The 19,327-nt window shown below is 38.7% G+C and overlaps 1 protein-coding gene across 3 annotated transcripts in view; it reads right to left on the reverse strand.

The window, feature by feature from the left end:
* Positions 1-565: 565 nt before the first annotated feature.
* Positions 566-19,327, reverse strand: part of opn7d (opsin 7, group member d) — a 59,972-nt gene continuing 41,210 nt past the window's right edge. For all 3 annotated transcript variants that reach the window (XM_082188782.1, XM_082188783.1, XM_082188781.1), the window contains 5 exons: positions 16,147-16,309; positions 14,905-15,032; positions 10,987-11,125; positions 6,049-6,244; positions 566-3,284 (listed from right to left, as the gene is read on the reverse strand). In XM_082188782.1, the coding sequence (XP_082044908.1) occupies positions 2,787-3,284; positions 6,049-6,244; positions 10,987-11,125; positions 14,905-15,032; positions 16,147-16,309 (1,124 nt within the window). In that variant the 3' untranslated portion in view covers positions 566-2,786. The remainder of the gene's footprint in view (positions 3,285-6,048; positions 6,245-10,986; positions 11,126-14,904; positions 15,033-16,146; positions 16,310-19,327) is intronic.

The following is a 19,327-nucleotide window of genomic DNA, read 5'->3' on the forward strand; positions in this document are numbered from 1 at the left end:
AGGGTAACTCTCGCCAAAATGCAACCTAGGCTCTTTTTGTTAATCTAGCCAAGGCAAACTTTCGTTTAAAAGCATAACTAGAATGGAAACGCCACTTTTAAGTTTGACCGTATTTTCGTTTTAGGTTAAAATGCCTTGTGAATGGGAGTGCTTGAGGCACGACTATGATAGCATCAAAAATTGCTATTTTTAAAACACTAAGAAGGCTCGACACAACATGAAACTTTGCTCGAAGTATCACCAGTGGCTCTACACATGAACTCCAGCATTGAGAACATTGATTAACAAAAAGAGCCTAGGTTGCATTTTGGCGAGAGTTACCCTTTAAGCCCGGTATAGATCAAGAAACCAAAATCATGCAATGTGTCCTGGGCTTTACATGAGTAAAGAATTTCAGGAGTACAGTATATATATATATATATATATATATATATATATATATATATATATATATATATATAGCCACTCTGGAGTAAACCGTGATGTCATCGTCCAGCTCAGTTCAGTTCTTGTATAATAAGTTCTCCTCTGGCCAATGAATGCCAGAGTGTATGATTAAGAACAAAAAGTGTATGATTATGATTCAGGCAGCATTATAGGTCATAAGTCAGATTGGTTTGGAACAATCAGAATATTATCCAGTTCCATCTGGTTTTAGATCAGTGTCATCACACCGGGATGGAGACGGGTTTGTTGAGGATCAGTGCGGATGTCAAAGCTAACGGGCCGCAGCTAGAGGATTCGGGGCCCACTGAAAAAAAAAATTGATGTGGGCCCCCACCACCCTCCACCAATATCATATACTGTACAATAGATGAGCATGGAGGCCCACATATAACAGAAGAAGGTGATGTTGTTGTAAAATCTTTATTTTAAAAGTTGAATGTTTATATAAAAAATACAACTAATAAAAACAAACAAAAGCAATAAATTGTTAAATAATAATAAATCAAATTTTAAAAAAGTAACATCAAAATAATGTTTTTCCCATTAGTCTGTTATAATTCATAAATCAAAAAGTAAACATTTAGAAATTGACAAGAATGCAATCAAATAAAAAAAAATTAAATAATGGATTGTCTTATTTTTTTAATAAAGATAATATGGAACTGGTAATATTATTAAATAACGCTATAATTTATTCATTCAAGTACAGTGAGTTGTATTCGTGTTTTCTTATTCCCAGCGAAATAACAAAATAGCCTGTCTTTAAGAACGTCTTGATCGACTGGGATACAACAACTCTCCTGGCCTCCCTCTCCTTCTTTTCATGGCATTTCTGGTACCCTGATTTATGTTTTCTTTACCCCGACATTTTGTCAGTCAGTCAGTCAGTCTCCTGCTCTTCCATCAAGTTCATCATTAACTTCAGGCACTGCCGCCTCAACTCTGATTGGTTCTGTTCACGAGCTTGGGTGGGACTTACAATTTGATTGGGTCTATCTGATGTTTGTCACTGACTGAATAATTAATAAATAATTTAGATCTGACTAAACCGTTTTTAGGGAGGTAAGAGAAGCAGATATTTGGAAAAAATATTGAACCAAATTGCATGATTTTGTGGTTTTCATTTAAATCTCAGGCATACAACCAATATAAATATTAGAATTATTCATACAGTACAACAGGGGCCTATATAGTATAACCCTGGGCAGCGGCGGCCCCTATAATTGTCACCACCTTTCACCCCACTAGTGACGGCCCTGCTAACGGGGCATTGTAATACTACGTGCTACAAAGAACACTTCAATACCATACATCATCATCATCATGCACCTGTTCAGAAAGACAAATGTACCAGTTTATTCAGTTTACTTTGATGTGTCTACTGTAGACAGCCTCAAACAGTTGTGGCACGTCATGTCAAAAACAGCTCAAAGAAGCAGTTTAGTCTTTAGACACATTCATGTGTTCGAGAGATTGCTCCCTAGTGACAGACCATTGAAATTTCTAAATGTTTACTGAAATCATGTGACTCTTGCAGTTCGACTACAGATCCAATTCTCCATTCGAAACAAATTACTCACAAAGGTATGAGGTTTCACGAAGCAGTCCGGCATAGTCTGTTTTACTGGAAGATCAAGTTATGATATTTTAAATAAAAATTTAAGGAAAAAAATATATATAAAAAAATTAAACGTTTACAAAATGAAACATATGTATGGATGAATTATTCACAATAACATGCATTTAGAATATATAAAATAAATAAACGAATTTTTATTTTATATCAACTTTAAAGTTTAACTAATAGTTTATTCAACCGCATACTTAACTTTTTAACATATTCTTATTAATTACTATTACTATTTGCTATTCAGTACAGTTGATTTAACTTAAAATGAAAGTTTGAGTCTACCTTTCAAAAATTATTTGGCTCAACTAACTTCAGAAGTTGAGAAAACTAAAAAATGCTTTGCAGCTGATTAGCTTTTTTAAATAATCTTTTATTAAACTTTTTTTTTTATTTAAATTTTTTACAGTGAATGAATTGCAGATTTCTGTGAACAGATATTCAGTTAAAGAGCACAAGCTAGTCTGACAAAATGGCAGATGGCAAACAACTGCTACGCTAGGATTGGTTAGTAACCTTTTTAAGGCGGGACTTTGTGCAGGGTCAATTCTTTTGCTTTTCTTATACATGACATCCGTCTCTGAAGTGTTTCCTGACCACAGATTGTCTGACAAACTTATCTCTGGTGGCCAGAAGTTTCATTTTGAGGCTGCCCATCCATCTTTTCCTCACATTCGTCCTCATGCTGGCATGAAGAGAGCCTACAGGGCCTTCACAGAAGGTCAGCTTGCATCTTCTCCGGCATCTGACTCACAGTCACCTCGCTGTAGGATGTACCAATCAGCACACAGGCAGTCCTTTGAGGCGTGGTCTGTTGAGATCGAGGGTCCGCCTCGGTGCAATGAAGACAAGCCCCGTGGCTGTCTGCCAGGCCATTGGAGAGGCGAGTGGAGTTGGTAGCATCCTTGTTGCAGCGTAGAGATGTTTGCCGTTGAAGATCCTTTAGTCCAGGCACAGGGCTTCCCTTACATGGGCTGGAACATATTCGTCTGCGAATCTGAGCTGTGTCCCTGCTCAGAGATTTACGAAAGTTGGGCTTAAATACTAGGTACACCACAGGGTTGTAGATTGTGGAGGATTTGGCGAAGATAGCTGCCAAAGCAAAGGCTACAGGTGGGACGTTATTATATTCTCCAAATGCAGCCCACATTGCCACAACAGCATAAGGGCTCCAGGCGATCAGAAAACCAATGCATACCGCCACAGAGAGCTAGAAGAAAAACAGAAACATAACTCATGAGAACATTTCCACATGTTCTGGAGAAAACGTCTAGAAGGGTCATTCTTCATTTTTGGTGACAGATGGTGTGCCTTATCTTTGCTACACTAAAAATAAACTTTAATTGTCAATAAAACACGAAAACAAATATTTTAACGTGTAGTGTACTGTAATGGAAATTGATACTTTACGTAAACAGGGAAATATATTTGAAGTACTTATTGTTAATAATAATTTGATTTCCATATATTTTGCTTGTTTTTGACAATTTCATGTTTCACTCTTTATTAGTCTGTGCTGCTTGCATATTTGAAATATTTAGATAAAAAAAAAAAAATGTAATGACACGAAATTGTCCTCAGACCACTCTCAAAAATGTGTCCGCTGCATTTAACCCATCCAAGTTAGTGTAACGACTGAGACAATCAGACACATAACTATTTGTTACATTTAACAAATAAGCTTCAAAGCCCACTCTTAGGAATGAAACATCCCCCAAAAAGAGACAAGAGAGCAGGAAAGGTTTCAGTCGTCAGGGCGATGATCAGATAAGATGTCTTTATTGCTGTGAAAAATGTGGTCATGTGGTCAAGACCTCGGCCATAGGAGAAAAACCTTGAGACATTAAACTTTCCTGCATTCATTTATCGACGAACTGATCTATAAATTAACATGAATCCCAGAAAATTTTGTGAATGATTAACTGTCTTGTGTAATGTCTTTTAATACTATTATTTTTTGATACTGTGTATGTTACAATAGAATCAATGGTCAATGTAACCTCACCTATACCATGTTTTGTCTCTATAAATTGGTACTTTGAAGATCGAAATGATCGTGTATATGATATGTTGATAGCTGCACAACATATTAGTATTACAAGAATCTTTCATAGTTTCTTCATCAGCAACCAATCCAGCTGCACATGCAAATGAGCACGCTTGAAATAAAAGATCCATAAATCCCCAACAGAGGAATTTTCCCGCTTGGAAATTCCACCTTTCTCATTGGTCAAGCAAATCCGGAGAGGTGGGACTTTTCTCAGGCTTTATTAGAGACAAATTCACAGTGACCCTCCCTTTTTTTCTTCTGGCCTCTACTGCGTCTTCTTCGGGTTGATGTCTGTGGGGACCCCCACCGTGACCACAGCCTGCTATGCCTTCACTCCCCCAACAGATTCAGACTGTATTTTCTTCAATGCAACTCAGAAGAAAACCGCAACTGGATCACTAAATAGGCAACCATCAACTCTTCCGACTTCCTCACTTGAACCATCAGACTCATGGAACCATCAAAATCCTTCTTCAGGAACTTCACGAAATGTTTCCACAGCAAAGGTGCTCTGAAAATGATAAGCTGATGGTTCTTTTCATAGTTAAACGGATCTTTTCCATAGTTTCATTTCCTGCTTCCGGTTTCATTCTGTCACTCACCATTTTACCTATGCATGTATATATGTGTGTTTAGATTAGTTATGTTTGTGATTTAGTTAATAAAACTTGTGCACAATACGTGTTTGGTTCTGATTCTCTGCTTGCAGCAAAGTTTATTTTATGATTTAGATTTTGACTACAGGCTCGTAGTAGTACTGTACAGTAAGAAAGACATTTCGCTCCCCCGGAAATGTATATTTCTTAGAATTAATAAAGAATTAACGCTGAGTGTTCACGGGACGAACAGTTGGGTTGATTGTAATATTAATTTTACTATACATTAATTTAATTCTATTAACTGATCCAAATATTCTTAATCAAGTATAACAAGTTATGATTAATTATTAATATTTCTTTAGAGATAATTTGCTACATTAGTGCACACACATTAGGAGTAGTAAGCAGTGAATACACACTGCAAGCAGTGAACACACACTGCAAACCGTGGACACACACACCCGGAGCAGTGGGCAGACATTTTTGCTGCGGCGCCTGGGGAGCAATTGGGGGTTAGGTACCTTGCTCAAAGTCATCTCAGTCATTTCCTGCCGGTATTGAGGATCAAACTCGCAACCTTTGGGATACCAGTCTCACTCTCTAGCCATTAGGCCACGACTGCCTACTGGTTATCATTACTAATGATATAGTACATAATGTTATTAATTCTTCCAATATACCCACTGGCCTTGAAACTAGCACAATGGTAGCCTCCTTTTTATTTACCTCGAAAGACTAACACCACAGATAAAAACAGGATTTGTCAAGAGGATTTCATTAAAATTACTGGGAACTTGAATTGTCACTAAGCTTTCATTTTAGATCTAGCCTATGAAAATGTCTCTCTCTCATTTGTCACTCCAAATAGAGAATGACTCAATGTACACACAGATTAAAGATTTTCACTGACTCTGCATGTCATTACACCAAGTCCCTTAAGGTAGGGAACAATGCCAAAAACCTTGCACTGATGAAAGTGACTGTGGCATCCCCTCACGTTGCCTGGGTAAGGGGCAGAAAATGTTGCGCTTGAACACACTGCACAGAGTACAGGCGACGGCCAGCTAGCACATACGTTCTGCGGCTGCGTGAAAGTATGGTGACTACTGCCACCATACCAGCAGGTGGCAGTAGTCTATATTCGGCATTCACAAAGGGAGAGTAGAAGAGCCAGAACTGTGGATTAGAGATGCACAGATCAGCTCTAATGTCACCCGAACTAAGCCAGCTGACTCTCAAACATGGCCCGACATTGCCTGACGGCCGACCATCGGCTTGGTGTGTCTCGGTCTTTTAGCACTGACTCTGATGTTTTATCCTCTCACCTTCACAATGAGGATGTGTGCATTTGTTGTCTTGGTCTGTGGTGACACGTGTTGCTGTACTGCCTGCCGTGACCCTTGTACGGTGATGAGGATCAGGATGTAGGAGAGTAGGATGATGGTAAGAGGCAGCGCATAGCAGAAGATGAAGAGGCAGATGATATAGGACATGGACAGAGCGTCCTGGCTTGGTGCATACCTGAAAGTTGAATAGAGAACAGGACATAGTGATGGTAATCAGGTACACCACTAGATATTCTGACCCCCCTGTACAGTTTATTGCCTCTGGCTGTAATTACTGATCACTGAATGCTGATCGTCTGACCAGGGCCCTTAGAATCATCCCAACCTTTCTCTCCATTACAGTGCCCCTACCCTTGTTCACATGTCCAGTTTGTTAGTGTCACTGGGCCTCCTGACTGAGACTGAAATTTATTTGAGGCAAATTAATTACTGGCCCAGTAGCTTAATGAATAAGGAACTTGCACCCTAAACCAGAGATTGTGGGTTTGAATCCAAACTGGGTGGGTTTAAGCAGAGAGGTTGACCTCTGTTAAGATTTTTTTACTTAGATACTCGGGTCTTATACTTGAAGCAAAGCTTCCACAGCGCTATGCTATATCGGTCATTGTTTAACCAAACATTATATATATAAAAAGGAGCAGTTAATGCGGGCCTAAAGTCTGTATGGATTCTCTTCTTAGGCAAGCAGAATGGTACAGTGGGAACATGCTAGGCCCATAACCCAGAGGTCGATGGATCAAAACCATAATCTGCTATGGCCTTGTATGGCATTGTTAACTTATAAATATGAACCTAATTAAGGATTGAATTTCTCTGTACAGGTGTAAAACACAAAAACTTTCAGTCCTGGAACTGATGCAATACTGTATTAATGTTCTGAGAAGCTGTTGAAGGAGCCATTCATCTAGATTCTAGATCAACTCCATTCCTTGTGACCCACCTTCCAGAATGTTTTAGATGTTTTCCTATTTAACAAGCTGATGAGTTGAATTAGGTGTTTCAATTCGCGAGACATCTAAAACATTCTGGGGAAGGGTCCTGAGGACTAGAGTGGAGAAACACTGATCTAAATGACTATGTTTGTTGGCCTTGTTCAAATGCCCAGTTAATTGGTGTCACTGGGCCACCTAACTAAGACTGAGAATTATTGGAGACAAATGAGCCATAGGCCCAGCGGCCTAATGGATAAGGAACTCGTCTCCTAAGCCGGGGGATTGTGAGTTTGAGTCCCATCTGGGGTGGGTTTAAGTAGACTTGTGCAACAGAAGCATGCTGGGCCCATAATGCAGAGGTGGATTAATCAAAACCATTTTCTACTAAGCCTTCTTTACTTAGATAGATACCCAGCTCTTACTCAAAGACAAGCTACCAAAGAGCAATGCTAAATGGGTCATTGTTTTTGCCAAACCTTATCAGTTAATGAGGGCCTAAACACAAGCAGTTTTGAAGACAGCTGGGTATTATGGTGCGTTCAAGTCCTCCTGGGAAGTTCGTATTTACGAGGTGGGAGGTCGTGTTTACGACGGCAAGTGCGTTCAAGTCACTTTGATCGGAGTAAGATGGCGGTGTACTTTCTCTTAATAAATTACACAAAAATACAGCAAGGTTCTTAAACTCTATATCTAGAAAATGAAGAACAAAGAAATGTGCATCAGGTGTGCTTAGCTTTTTATATTGTTAATTAATTTATGAAGCCACTTTATCATTACATATTATATTGTTATATTCTAATGCTATCATATTCTGTGCAGGCAATTAGATTACTTCACTGTAAAGAGAAAAGCCTTACAATATAACTGCTAAATACCTTTAAGTATTGTGGTATTCCACCATGTTTCTCACTGACACGTCCCAACTCGTAAAGATCGGGGCTTCCCACTCGTATTTACGACATTGTTGTGGCGTTCATGTGCGTTCAACTCGTAAATATGATCTTTACGAGATGACTTGAACGCACCATTAGATTGGGTGTAAGGTGAGCAGAGTGGCACAGAAAAAGTGTGCAAGGCCCATAGCCCAGAGGCCGATGGGTCGAAAGCATCATCTGCTTTGGATGCTTTTTCTTATAAAAAGGCCCAAACCCTAAATATGGAGTGAATTCCATCCAGGCTCCAAAACCTCTTGGTCATATTTATATGGATGACGCTGTCTGCATCCAAAAACTTAGGCAGCTGACTTGCTGCCTCGCTGCCTTATCTATGCTGCCTTCAAAAATCGATCAGATGAAGGTATCTCAGGAGACAGGAAGTGAAGCTAACATTGGATTCGGACGTGCCTTGATGCCTTCCTACCATGGAGTGCATCCTCCGAAGGCAGCATTTATAAGCTTTCGGATGCAGTCTATGTTTGTTGAATGTTGGTATCACTAGACCACCTGAATGAGACTGAGAATTATTTGGGAGAAATAAGCATTAGTCTTAGTGGCCTAATGGATAAGGCACTGGCCTCCTAAACCAGGATGTGTGGGTTCAGTTCTTATCTGGGATGAGTTTGAACAGTGTTGTGGCCTAATCTATGCAGTGAATGTGGGCTCTGAAGTTGTTTTGAAGACACCTGGGAATGGGAGCTGTTCTACGGCAAGCAGAGTGGTACAGCGGGAGCATGCTGGAACTATATAGTGCGGCAGGGATTACATAAATTTGTAGGCCAACCCTTAAGTTAGCATTACCCTGGTTCCCTTGACAAAAAACTAATGGGATTTTTGTTCAGTTGGCTTTTGGATTATTGCACAAAAATAAGCTCTGTGACCCAACAAAAGTTTATGATCCTCATAAATTTCATTAGAATATTCTTCAGAAATGAACACAATTTTTTATTAATTTTGAAGCCTAAATACAATCATCAGAAGTAAAAAAGCTAAAGGTAGGCTATCAACTGACTACACCACTTTTACACAACTTAAGCGTCACCACCACTAATTCCGACATATCTTTTAATCTTCATTTAAAATCTACAGGTTGGAACTCGTTCAGTTTAATAACATTTAATGTCCCATACACCCTTTGTAGAGCCATTTAGCCACTTGTAAGCAACCACCTTTTTCAAGACATGTAAAAGCTTAAAAAATCATGACTGGGGTATTACTGATGTATTTTGTTGTAGAACAGAACTTAATACATTGAGTTTGAGTTAACCACACACCTTATTTCAGGCATTTAACCAAAACCCATGAATACAAACCCACTGACATTGGGATGATGGAACCAGAAGTGCAAAAATGCTTACACACTCCAGGATTTAGGACTCATTCCTGTAGCACTCTATTGAAATGTTTAAATGTAAAACACAAACCCCGGTTTCAAAGACTTAAGACTAGTCCCAGACTAAAATGCATGTTTGAACTGTTTTAACTTAAAGTAACCTGCACTGACATATCTTAAAATATGTCAGTGCCATTGTTTTGTCTCAAGATGCACAACAGTAATGTTTTATTCTAGGGCATGTTTATAAAAGCTAAATGCCCTAATTGAACTAAGGCCTCATCCTGGCTTAATCTAAACCCTGTTTGTGAAACCAGGCCATAAACTATTAGTCCTGGAAGTATAGCAATACTGAGTGAATGTTCTGAGAAGCTGCTGAAGTAGCCATTTATCTAGATTACAGTGTTTGTTTGCCTTGATAGTGCAGTATGTCCAGCTTATTGGTTTCACTGGGTCATCTGACAGATATTGGGAATTATTGGGAGCAAGTGAGCAACAGCCCCTGTGGCATAAACGGAGAAGGCACTGACCTCCCAAGCCAGGGATTGGGTTTGAGTCCCATTTGGGGTGGGTGGAAATGTGCTAGGGCAAGAGGATGATACAGAACTGTCTTCTGCTAGAATACTTAACTTATGTAGATGCCCAGATCCTGGATTGAAACCATCCTCGGCTACAACTCATCTTCCTTATAAAAGTGCCCAAACCAAAATAAACTCTTCAGGATAGTGGATATAGTGGTTTTTCTCTCCGTTTTGGCCTTCCGTCCACACTGAGACAGCGTTTTTATTAATGAAAATTACGCTTTTTGAAAACGCTCTCCCAAGTGGATAAATTTGAAAACGCCGTTTTCGCGTTGTAGTGTGGACTTAAAAACGATGACGTGTGTTTAGTCATGTGGCACATATTGTACCAATAGATATTCATGTCTATATTGGTATTGTGCCTGTTATGTGCTATTCACTTTCACACCGTTCACAGCATTGGGCACCCCTGCATACAGATGTTGAACTATTCATTCACCCAGATGACTGTGTTTGTTGGCCTTGTTCAAATGCACAGCGTTTGTCACTGAGCCGCCTGACTGAGACTTATGATTATTGGGTACAAATAAGACAGCCAAATGTTCCCGTCTACACTCCACTATCCAATAAACAAAGGCAACAAAATCTAAAAATAAAATAAAAGAATGTAGTTATTTTGATAGAGTGCAGCCATGTGAGCTCAATAGAACATGCAGTGCATTAGATTACTTTAAAAAGTGTGTCATTTTTTGATGTTCAAACATTTTATCCTATCCCAGTTAAACTTGCAGCTATAAATAAGCCATTTATAGGATGACTTCCCAAAGTGTGAAAAGTACAGTGCAGTTCTGTTGTGCTATAAAAACTATCAAAGTGATCACATTAACCATTTTCCCTTGGCAGATGATAAAACGGGGAAAAAATCCAATATACTTTAATAAATATGATTTTCAGACCAGGATATCAGTCTCTAGATAAGAACAGGGCTCTTTTGATTTAGGTCAGTAAGCAACCACCCAGAACACACACACTTCTCAGAACACCTAAACGATTACAACGCCCTTTGCCCAGGCAATCACACTGAACACCCTAGCATTGTGGCACTAATGTTGTATAAATTGCACACATCTGGCTTGCTATGGCTGGTTTTCTGAGAATCCTTTAGTGTTTCCATCAGCATCCTCCCATGCACTTACCAGTCTATGCAGCATGCGGTCCCATAGGGTTCAGGGCCATACTGGCCCCAATTTGCCAAGGGACCAATAGCAAACACCATGGCATAGCACCACACCCCCACAATCATCAGCCAGGCATGAGAGTAGGAGAATTTGTTTCCTGTTAAAGGAAAGCAAACACATAAAATGATTAATTTAGCACAAAATATGGATCACTTTCAAATGTTTTAATACAGTGCTGGAGAATGTTACAGTACTTTTAAACTAGAGATTATAAATATAAATTGAAAACTGAAAATGAATGCATTTTGAAACCAAAGCCTTTTTTTTATTTTAGATATTTTTTAAGATTTCTTAACAATAAACCTTTAGAATCACACCCCTTCCTGTTGCTCTAATCCATTTATTTCCCACATGCTCTTGGGTAAGACCCAATGTTGTCAAAAGTACACAAATAGTACACTTTTTCTTAACTTTTGGAAAGGACACCATTGAACATCAAAGTCATAAACAATAGTGTTGCAGGGATGATGTATTTTTTGTAGGCCAAACCCCAGAAACAAGTTAGCATTTTAGCACATCTGGTTGCATTGTCCTGAATTCAATGTTTTTTTTTTGTTGTTGTTTTTAAAAAAAAAAAGTTTTTATTCATGTGTCCTCATAACTTCCCCTCGTTCTTGCAGCGACATCTCTTCTCTTTTCTGATGATGTGTTTACTGACACAAGGGTGGGACAAGCTGTCACTCACATGAGATCCACCAATAGCAAATGAGAGCCAACCAATTATCCAATCAATTCCCGATGGACAAAATCAAGTCCCACCCTTCATTTTTCTTGTTTGAGAAGCAATTTCACTTGGATGTATATCATAATAAGGAATAAACGAGCATGGCAACTTCTGTTTCAAGCCGACTTTATCACAAACTCATGTTTTATTCTATAACATACAATGCATCAGTACTTGTATTTAGGCATTCAAATTCATAAATGGTGTTTATTTGTGAAGATTATCATGATGAATAAAATGTGTAAGAATAATAATCTTTTGTTCGTCACAGATATTATTTTCTACAATAATCCAAAGGCCAATGAAATAATCCCCCCCCCAAAAAAAAACATAAAAAAAAAGAAGAGCTTTTGTCAAGGAAACCAGGCTGACCTACAAAAATATGTTATCACTACAGCACTTTATAGGATCTGCCCTTGCCAAATGGGTCCAAGCAGGACCCTAAAGCAGCTCTGTAGGCCTACTTCTAATGGGAAACTTGTTCTGTGTTTGATTAGAAAACCCAAAACTTTGATTTATAATAATAATTGTTAATTATAAAATGTTAATTTATATAACCATTAACTTATTTTAAATATATGTATAATGAAAAATTGCAGAAGCTATAGACAGTAAAATTAAACATTAGTATTTTTTGGAGTTTCAGCATTATAGCTTAGCATATTTCTAGACTATTAGGGCCACATTTACTAAACAGGGCAAATTAGCGTGAGAGCACAAAACCCAAAAAAGCGCAGATGGGAGTGGGAAGTTCTGCACGTGATCTACTGACAACAAGCAAATTGAACTACACCGACGCAGCCGGATCATTTCCATAATGACCAACTCAATCTACTTAGAGCAGCGCAAATTAGCTTCTGGTTTGAGACATGCTTTTTTTGGGACGGTAAATAATGGTGCAAATACCGGTAAATTGACTAGAGCAAACCTTAGTAAATCGCCTTGCATGATTCATTTAAATACTCTCCTCCCATAAATTTTGCATCTTAAAGGGAAACTCCTACAAATGCATATGCAATAAGGTCAGCCGCAAAAATAACCCTGTCCATGCCTTTCAGCGCTAATTTTACACTCTGTGTCTTTGGTAAATCCTGACAGTATTTTTATAACAGCAAAAGAGGGTTTGCGGCTGGTACAAGCGCCTATACTCTACACAAGCCATTTACTCTACATGTATTCGCAAATCATTAATGCATTTGCTCAGACATTATAGACATCTATCTTTACACCAGAGGTGGGCAGTAATGAAGTACATTTACTTCGTTACATTTACTTGAGTGTTTTTTGGGGGAAATTTGCACTTTTAAGAGTGCAAAATGTGGGTTTTAAGAGTTTTATTATTTAAATGTGGGTATTTTACTTTAACTCAAGTACATTTCTAATGAAAAAACTGTACTTTTACTTCGTTACGCTGGGCGACGTTCCTCTTGTTACTTTATTTTAATGCAATACATGTTAAGAAATGCGTAGTTTATTACAAGCGCACGGTCTCTTTTTTCTGGGGCATGAACGATGCTCAAGTCACAAATGTATCACTATTTTGAGCCAATTCTGTTGAAAGACTTGATCAAACAAGTTGGCAAAACTGTCTAAATTGGTTTGCGAATGTGTTTGAATTATTTGTTCAGTTCGCTGCACGCACTGAATCGTCTGAAGCGGGTCTTGAAGCGGCTAACTAGCTACTTGAGTAGTTTTTTCATTGGATTTTTTTTTGCAATAGCAATAGCAACTTTATTTATATAGCACAGTTAAAACAACACAAGTTGACCAAAGTGCTTTACAATGTAACGCAGACCACAAAAAGAGAAAAAGATCTGAAAAAGAAACATCACGTAGGCAACACATATAATAAAATTGTCACTGATTAAAAGCTATTGAAAACAGATGTTTTGAGTTGTCCTTTAAAATCCTGCACAATAGCAGCGTCTCTAATGTGTTTAGGCAAACTATTCCAAAGTTTAGGCGCTGCTACAGCAAAAGCGCGATCTCCTTTTTGATTCCGATGTGTCCTGGGTATTTTGAGAAGCTTCTGAGTCGCTGATCTCAAACTTCGTCCAGTCTGATATTCAGTTAAAAGATCTGAGAGATAGGCGAGTCCATGCAAGGATTTGTACACCAATAACAGAAGTTTAAAACCAATCCTATAGTAAACTGGAAGCCAGTGCAAGGAGATCAGGGTAGGAGTAATGTGTTCACGTTTTTTTTATCCCCATTAAAAGTCTAGCTGAATTTTGAACTTTTTGTAAACGAGAAATAGATGACTGACTAATTCCTGTATATAACGCATTACAATAGTCAAGTCTGGATGTTATCAACTATACTGGATTTGTTTTACTCTTACTCAAGTAATAATTACGTAAGCTTTTACTTTTACATTTACTTTGAGTAAATAGTTCTATAAGTACTTGGACTTTTACTTGAGTACAGTTTTTGGATACTCTACCCTACTTTGCTTTACACAAACCCATTTAATGGGGTGGACCCAATTATTTATGACACCGTAGCCAGAATGTAAATTTGTAAAGAATGTAAAAATACTGTTTCTGCTTATAAGATCCTTCCATAAGCAAAGCAAAGAGTACTTCTGTGCACGCCAGCTACTTGGTTACCCTCAACACTGCTTATAATACAAACTATACTGTATATTACTCTCTCAGGTACAGAGTTAAAGAACCATATCTTATCTGGCAACGTGCCCTCTAAAACCTTTCACTGCATCCCAAATGTGTTTGCTTCTCTTCCACCTACAGGATCCATCTGTTCACCTGCTGTCCTTTTTGCCATCGTAATCTCTGTTATCAAGCTCACCCACATGCTGATAAACTATCCCGTTTTAATTATCTCCTCTCTCCCACGCACACCTTCATCTTTTCAAGTCAATCAAAAGTTGAAACCGACAAAACTAATGAACTCTAATGAGGCCAACTGCTCCTGTCCATACATAGGAGTATTGACCAGAAGCTGAACAGACACTGGGCATCGAGACTCTGATGAAAAGGAGAATATCTAATGAACACATTGGAGAAAGCCATAAGGTAATGAATTTCCCTTTACGGTGCAGTTGCATTCGATTCTTAATTAAGATAAGGAGGGAGGGGGGCTTAGGAGGAAGATAAATGTATTGTGGTGTGAAAGCCGTCGAGGAAGAATACCGTAGTTTGGGAAGCAGACTTTGAGGCAGCAGACGGATGACAGAGCGGTGAGATTTGTCAGGCTGGATAAGCCGAAGAGGACGCCACATACAGCATAGCATAAACATGTCAGCTCTCCAAACAACCACCTGAGAGAATGAGAGACATTTGCATTTACAGTTATGCATTTGGCAGACTGAGAGAGGCAAGTAAAGAAAATCAAGGTACTTTTGTGTTTTCTACAAAGCTACAAAGAGACATGATGGAAAAAAATATGAGATGAGAGGAAAGGAAAAATTATATGTCAAATGTTTTTTAAGCTTTACATTCAAACCTTTTAAGTTCTTTGCGAGCGAACACAACGTTTCTCTGGGGAACACCAACGTTTTTGTGAAGGGAAAGCAACGTTTTTCAGGGGAATGCAAAACATTTGCAAAAGAAATATTTTTTTCCTCTCATCTCATATTTTTTCCATCACCATGTCCCTCTGTAGTTTTCACTATAGCCATCTCAACATTTCAAATGGGACAGTTTTTTCAATAACTGAATAATTTACAATTGAATACTTTTATTATTATTAATAATATTTCTTGCATTGTATCTCACAATTACAAATGTATTTCTTATTTATTGCAATTTATTATATACCAATATGATTTTGTCTCACAATTGTTACTTTATTTCTCAGAATTGCAACTTTATTTCTCGTAATTATGATTTTATATCTCACAATTTATATTTATAACTAACAATTAAATTTTTTCTTTATTTTACTATATTTCTTGCTATTCCGATTTTACATTTTAATATAATAATTAAAATTGTAAATCTTGTAATTGCTTTATTCCTTTTTTATACATCAATTTATATATCATAATGAGACTATTTCTCATTTTATTTCACAATTACCTGTTATATTTTTTTATTTTTGAGATGGAAAAAAGGTTTCCAGATATTGCTGATTCCAGTACTAGCACAAAAAAAACAAGATGTATTCTAATTGTCATGAAAACAGCTAGTCTAACACTGTGTCACAACCCTCCGCAACACAATGACAAGCGAGTCACTGTACTGTTGGTTATTGCAGTAGACGTTCCAGCTGTATAAAGTTTGTCACGTTGTGGCACAGTGTTAGGCAGTTCTGCGGCAGCACTGGTCCTGTGTCAATGAAATGGCACATCAGAGCTGCCTTAGGCTTTGTCTCTGATACAATGGGGTGGTTATATTTCAGCACAGCACTGATTTCTTGTGGTATCTGCTTACTTGTGAGCAAAGGCTGATGGAATCGCCAAGGGAAAGAGTGTAACTGTCATTCCAAGGTCACTAATAGATAAATTTATGATGAAGAATTCTGCCGGCTTCAGAGATGATCTCTTTCGATACGCAACAAGGAGCAGGATGCCATTTCCCAAGAGTGACAGAATACCTAAAAAGAAAAAAGAAATGCATTAAGTGAATAGTCACTACCATAAGCAGGATGTTTTTCCTTGTTCTAACTCCCTGCAACCCTTATTTTACTGTTTTGTTATTGCTCTGACAGCTCGGCTAGAAGTAAAACTGCAATGATTTATTCTGGCACTTTACGATTTGAAGCCGCAATTTGAGCTGCCGTACGTCCTCTTACTCTGTTTGCCAGTGACCTCTGAAGTTCTGATCTAACATCCCGTGATAATTTAATGTTCACAATACAGAATAGCTGTAGCTCAAACATGAGTGCATGGCTCTAGCAACACCAAGGTTGTGGGTTTGAAATGCAAGAAATAAAAAAAAAATTATATGTTGAAAGTAGTGTATGTTGCTTTGGATAAAAACGCCTATCAAATGCATAGACGTAAATAACACACCAGAATTGTGTGTGTCATTCAGATTTTTTTAAATGTTTTTTTATGTTTTTAATGTAATGTTGGTAACACTTTATTTTACAGTGTCCTTGTTACATATGTTACATGTACTTACCATAGTAATAACAGTAAATTATGCATAATTACATGCAACTAACCCTCAACCAAACCCTATGTCACATGCCTGTCCTGTCTTGTGCTGCACATGGGTGTTTTGTTATTTTGGGCCATGTGCTCGTGTTATTGTCTGATCCCTCCCCCTTGTTATCTGATTATTGTTTGAGTTCATCCACCTGTTCCCTCCTGATTAGTTTCCCTTTATTAGTTCCCTCTTGTTTGCAGTCTGTGTTGGTACGTTGTCTAATGTTTCCTGTTCCCTGTGATTCCCCAGTAAGTTCTTGTTCAGTTTTTGATTGTGTATTTTCTGGTTATGTTTCCCCCCCTCATGGGTTTTGTATTTGTTTTTCTTTTATAAATAAATATCATTTCTCTGCACTTGAGTCCTCGCACCTTTTTGTATTTATCCCGTCGTGACACCCTAATCCTAACCCTAAAGTAAGTACATGTAGTTGCTTAATATTACTCCGTACTTAAAATTATAATTACAATGTAACTGATACCTTAAAATAAAGTGTAACCGTAATGTTTTTAAAATTCGGATACAATTTATTTAGATAATCCACTTTAGACATTCTACTAGCATAAATCAACAAGATAATCCAAATAAGCGGAAAGGTAACGTAACAGCATGTTTAAAAAAAAATAAAACATCACCAGACAAAGTGTGACTGAACTGAAGGCATTAAATACACAGAGCTAATGAGGAAATGAGTAACAGGTGCATGTGAATTTACAGGTGCATAACAGCCGCGTTTCCACTGTCGGGCCAGGGCAGGGCCGTGCTAGTGCGTGCCAGGGCCAGTCGCGTTTCCACTGTCACTTCCGGGGCTTGATCGGGGCTTAAGGCCAATTTATACTTCTGCGTCGAGTGTACGCCGTAGTGTACGTCGTAGGCTACGCACGTAGGCGACGCCGTCGTGAGCATTTATACTTCTGCGAATGTCTGTGTTGCTCTGCAGTTACACCGCCGAAACGCTAGTTGGCGCGGGTGGGTTTTAATGTTCCAGTTCCACTGTGTTTACATTCCTCGCGGCTGTTTTGAGTTTAGGTTTCTACGAGCAATGGCGACTGAAGGAGTCATACAGATGGCTGTATTTCCGCACTTCTACAAGCAATCTCTCGGTCACTTGGTCTATTTCCATGGCTCTTCACTGATCTTCGGAATTTAAAAATGGCGGGCGGGCGGTGCAGAGTGCAGAAGATCATTCCGGAAATGGGTAGGAGGAAACGCGATGCTATCCAGCCGACCAATCACAGATCTTGCGGTCCGCGTCGCCGCGACGCGTAGTTACATTTTTGAGGAGGTGCGCGTCAGGGTACGGCGAAGGGTACGACGTATGGTACAAGTCAATGCGTATGCTACGCCGTACCTTCTACGCGCACCCGACGCAGAAGTATAAATTGGCCTTTACTCGGGGCCAACGGCCAGGATTTCTGGCCCGTCGAATACCTTGGGCCAAAGCGGGCCAGCTCGGGCTAGAGGAGTGGTTACCAACAGAGGAAGAGTTTACCAGCGCCGGATGATTCTGTCAGCATTAAAGACTTAAAAATAAAATTTAAATCGCGTTCATGTTTGAATGCCTTCTGTTTGTGATGCAAAAGACTATGCGCGCTAGCCGTTACCATAGTAAACATAGTAAACGCTTGAAGATACGCATAGTAAAAAAAAAAACATAGCGAACGCTTGAAGAAATCAGACCAATCTTAAAGGCTATCACAGTCATGTTTTTATTTTATCTGTCATAGCCTACGTCTCGTCTCTTTAAACCGGACTATCAAAAAATAAAGTAACTTTTTTTTTCGGGAGCTTCCTCTTGTTTCTCTGACTGAAAATATCTGTATGGGAGTCGAGAGAGTGCTAAAGCTCCTCAGGTCGTATGGCATATATTTGTAGAAATTATAATTTTTTCTAAATGTGATGTAAATATGTCCTGTAACTAAGTTACCAGATAAAGAAACAGACGCGACTGAAAAAGTAAGTGTGTCCTCTTTCTTTTGTGAAATAGACCTAACGGTAATTTATTTCTGAGTGACTAATGTGCAATTTTTACATAAATTAATTCATTATGATCAATGTATCACTTTTTATTGTAAACCTGTGGTAAAACATCGATGCTTGGGTTTTAAATATTCAAGTAGCTGCTAAAAAAAAAAAAAAAAAAGCTAGCAAACGGCCGCTTTTATCGTGTTTGTTTTCAACGCTGTTTCCAGTGATTTCTGATTCGTTTTCTGATAAAACTTCCATTTGTTGGTGAAATGATGGGTTAGTGTGACGTTGTCCCAGAGAGGCGTGTTACGGGCGTGTTTTAGTGAAGCGCTGTGGAGCTTCTGGCCCGACAGTGGAAACGCATGCCCGGTGCTATTGGCCCGAGGCTATTAGCCCGGCACGGCCCGTTTAAAGGCCTGGCCCGGCCCTGGCCCGACAGTGGAAACGCGGCTAATGAAACCATCAATGAAACCATGAATAACCATAGCAATGAAAG

The sequence above is a fragment of the Leuciscus leuciscus genome, assembly GCF_965113295.1.
Source record: "Leuciscus leuciscus genome assembly, chromosome: 13".
Classification (NCBI taxonomy): domain Eukaryota; kingdom Metazoa; phylum Chordata; class Actinopteri; order Cypriniformes; family Leuciscidae; genus Leuciscus; species Leuciscus leuciscus.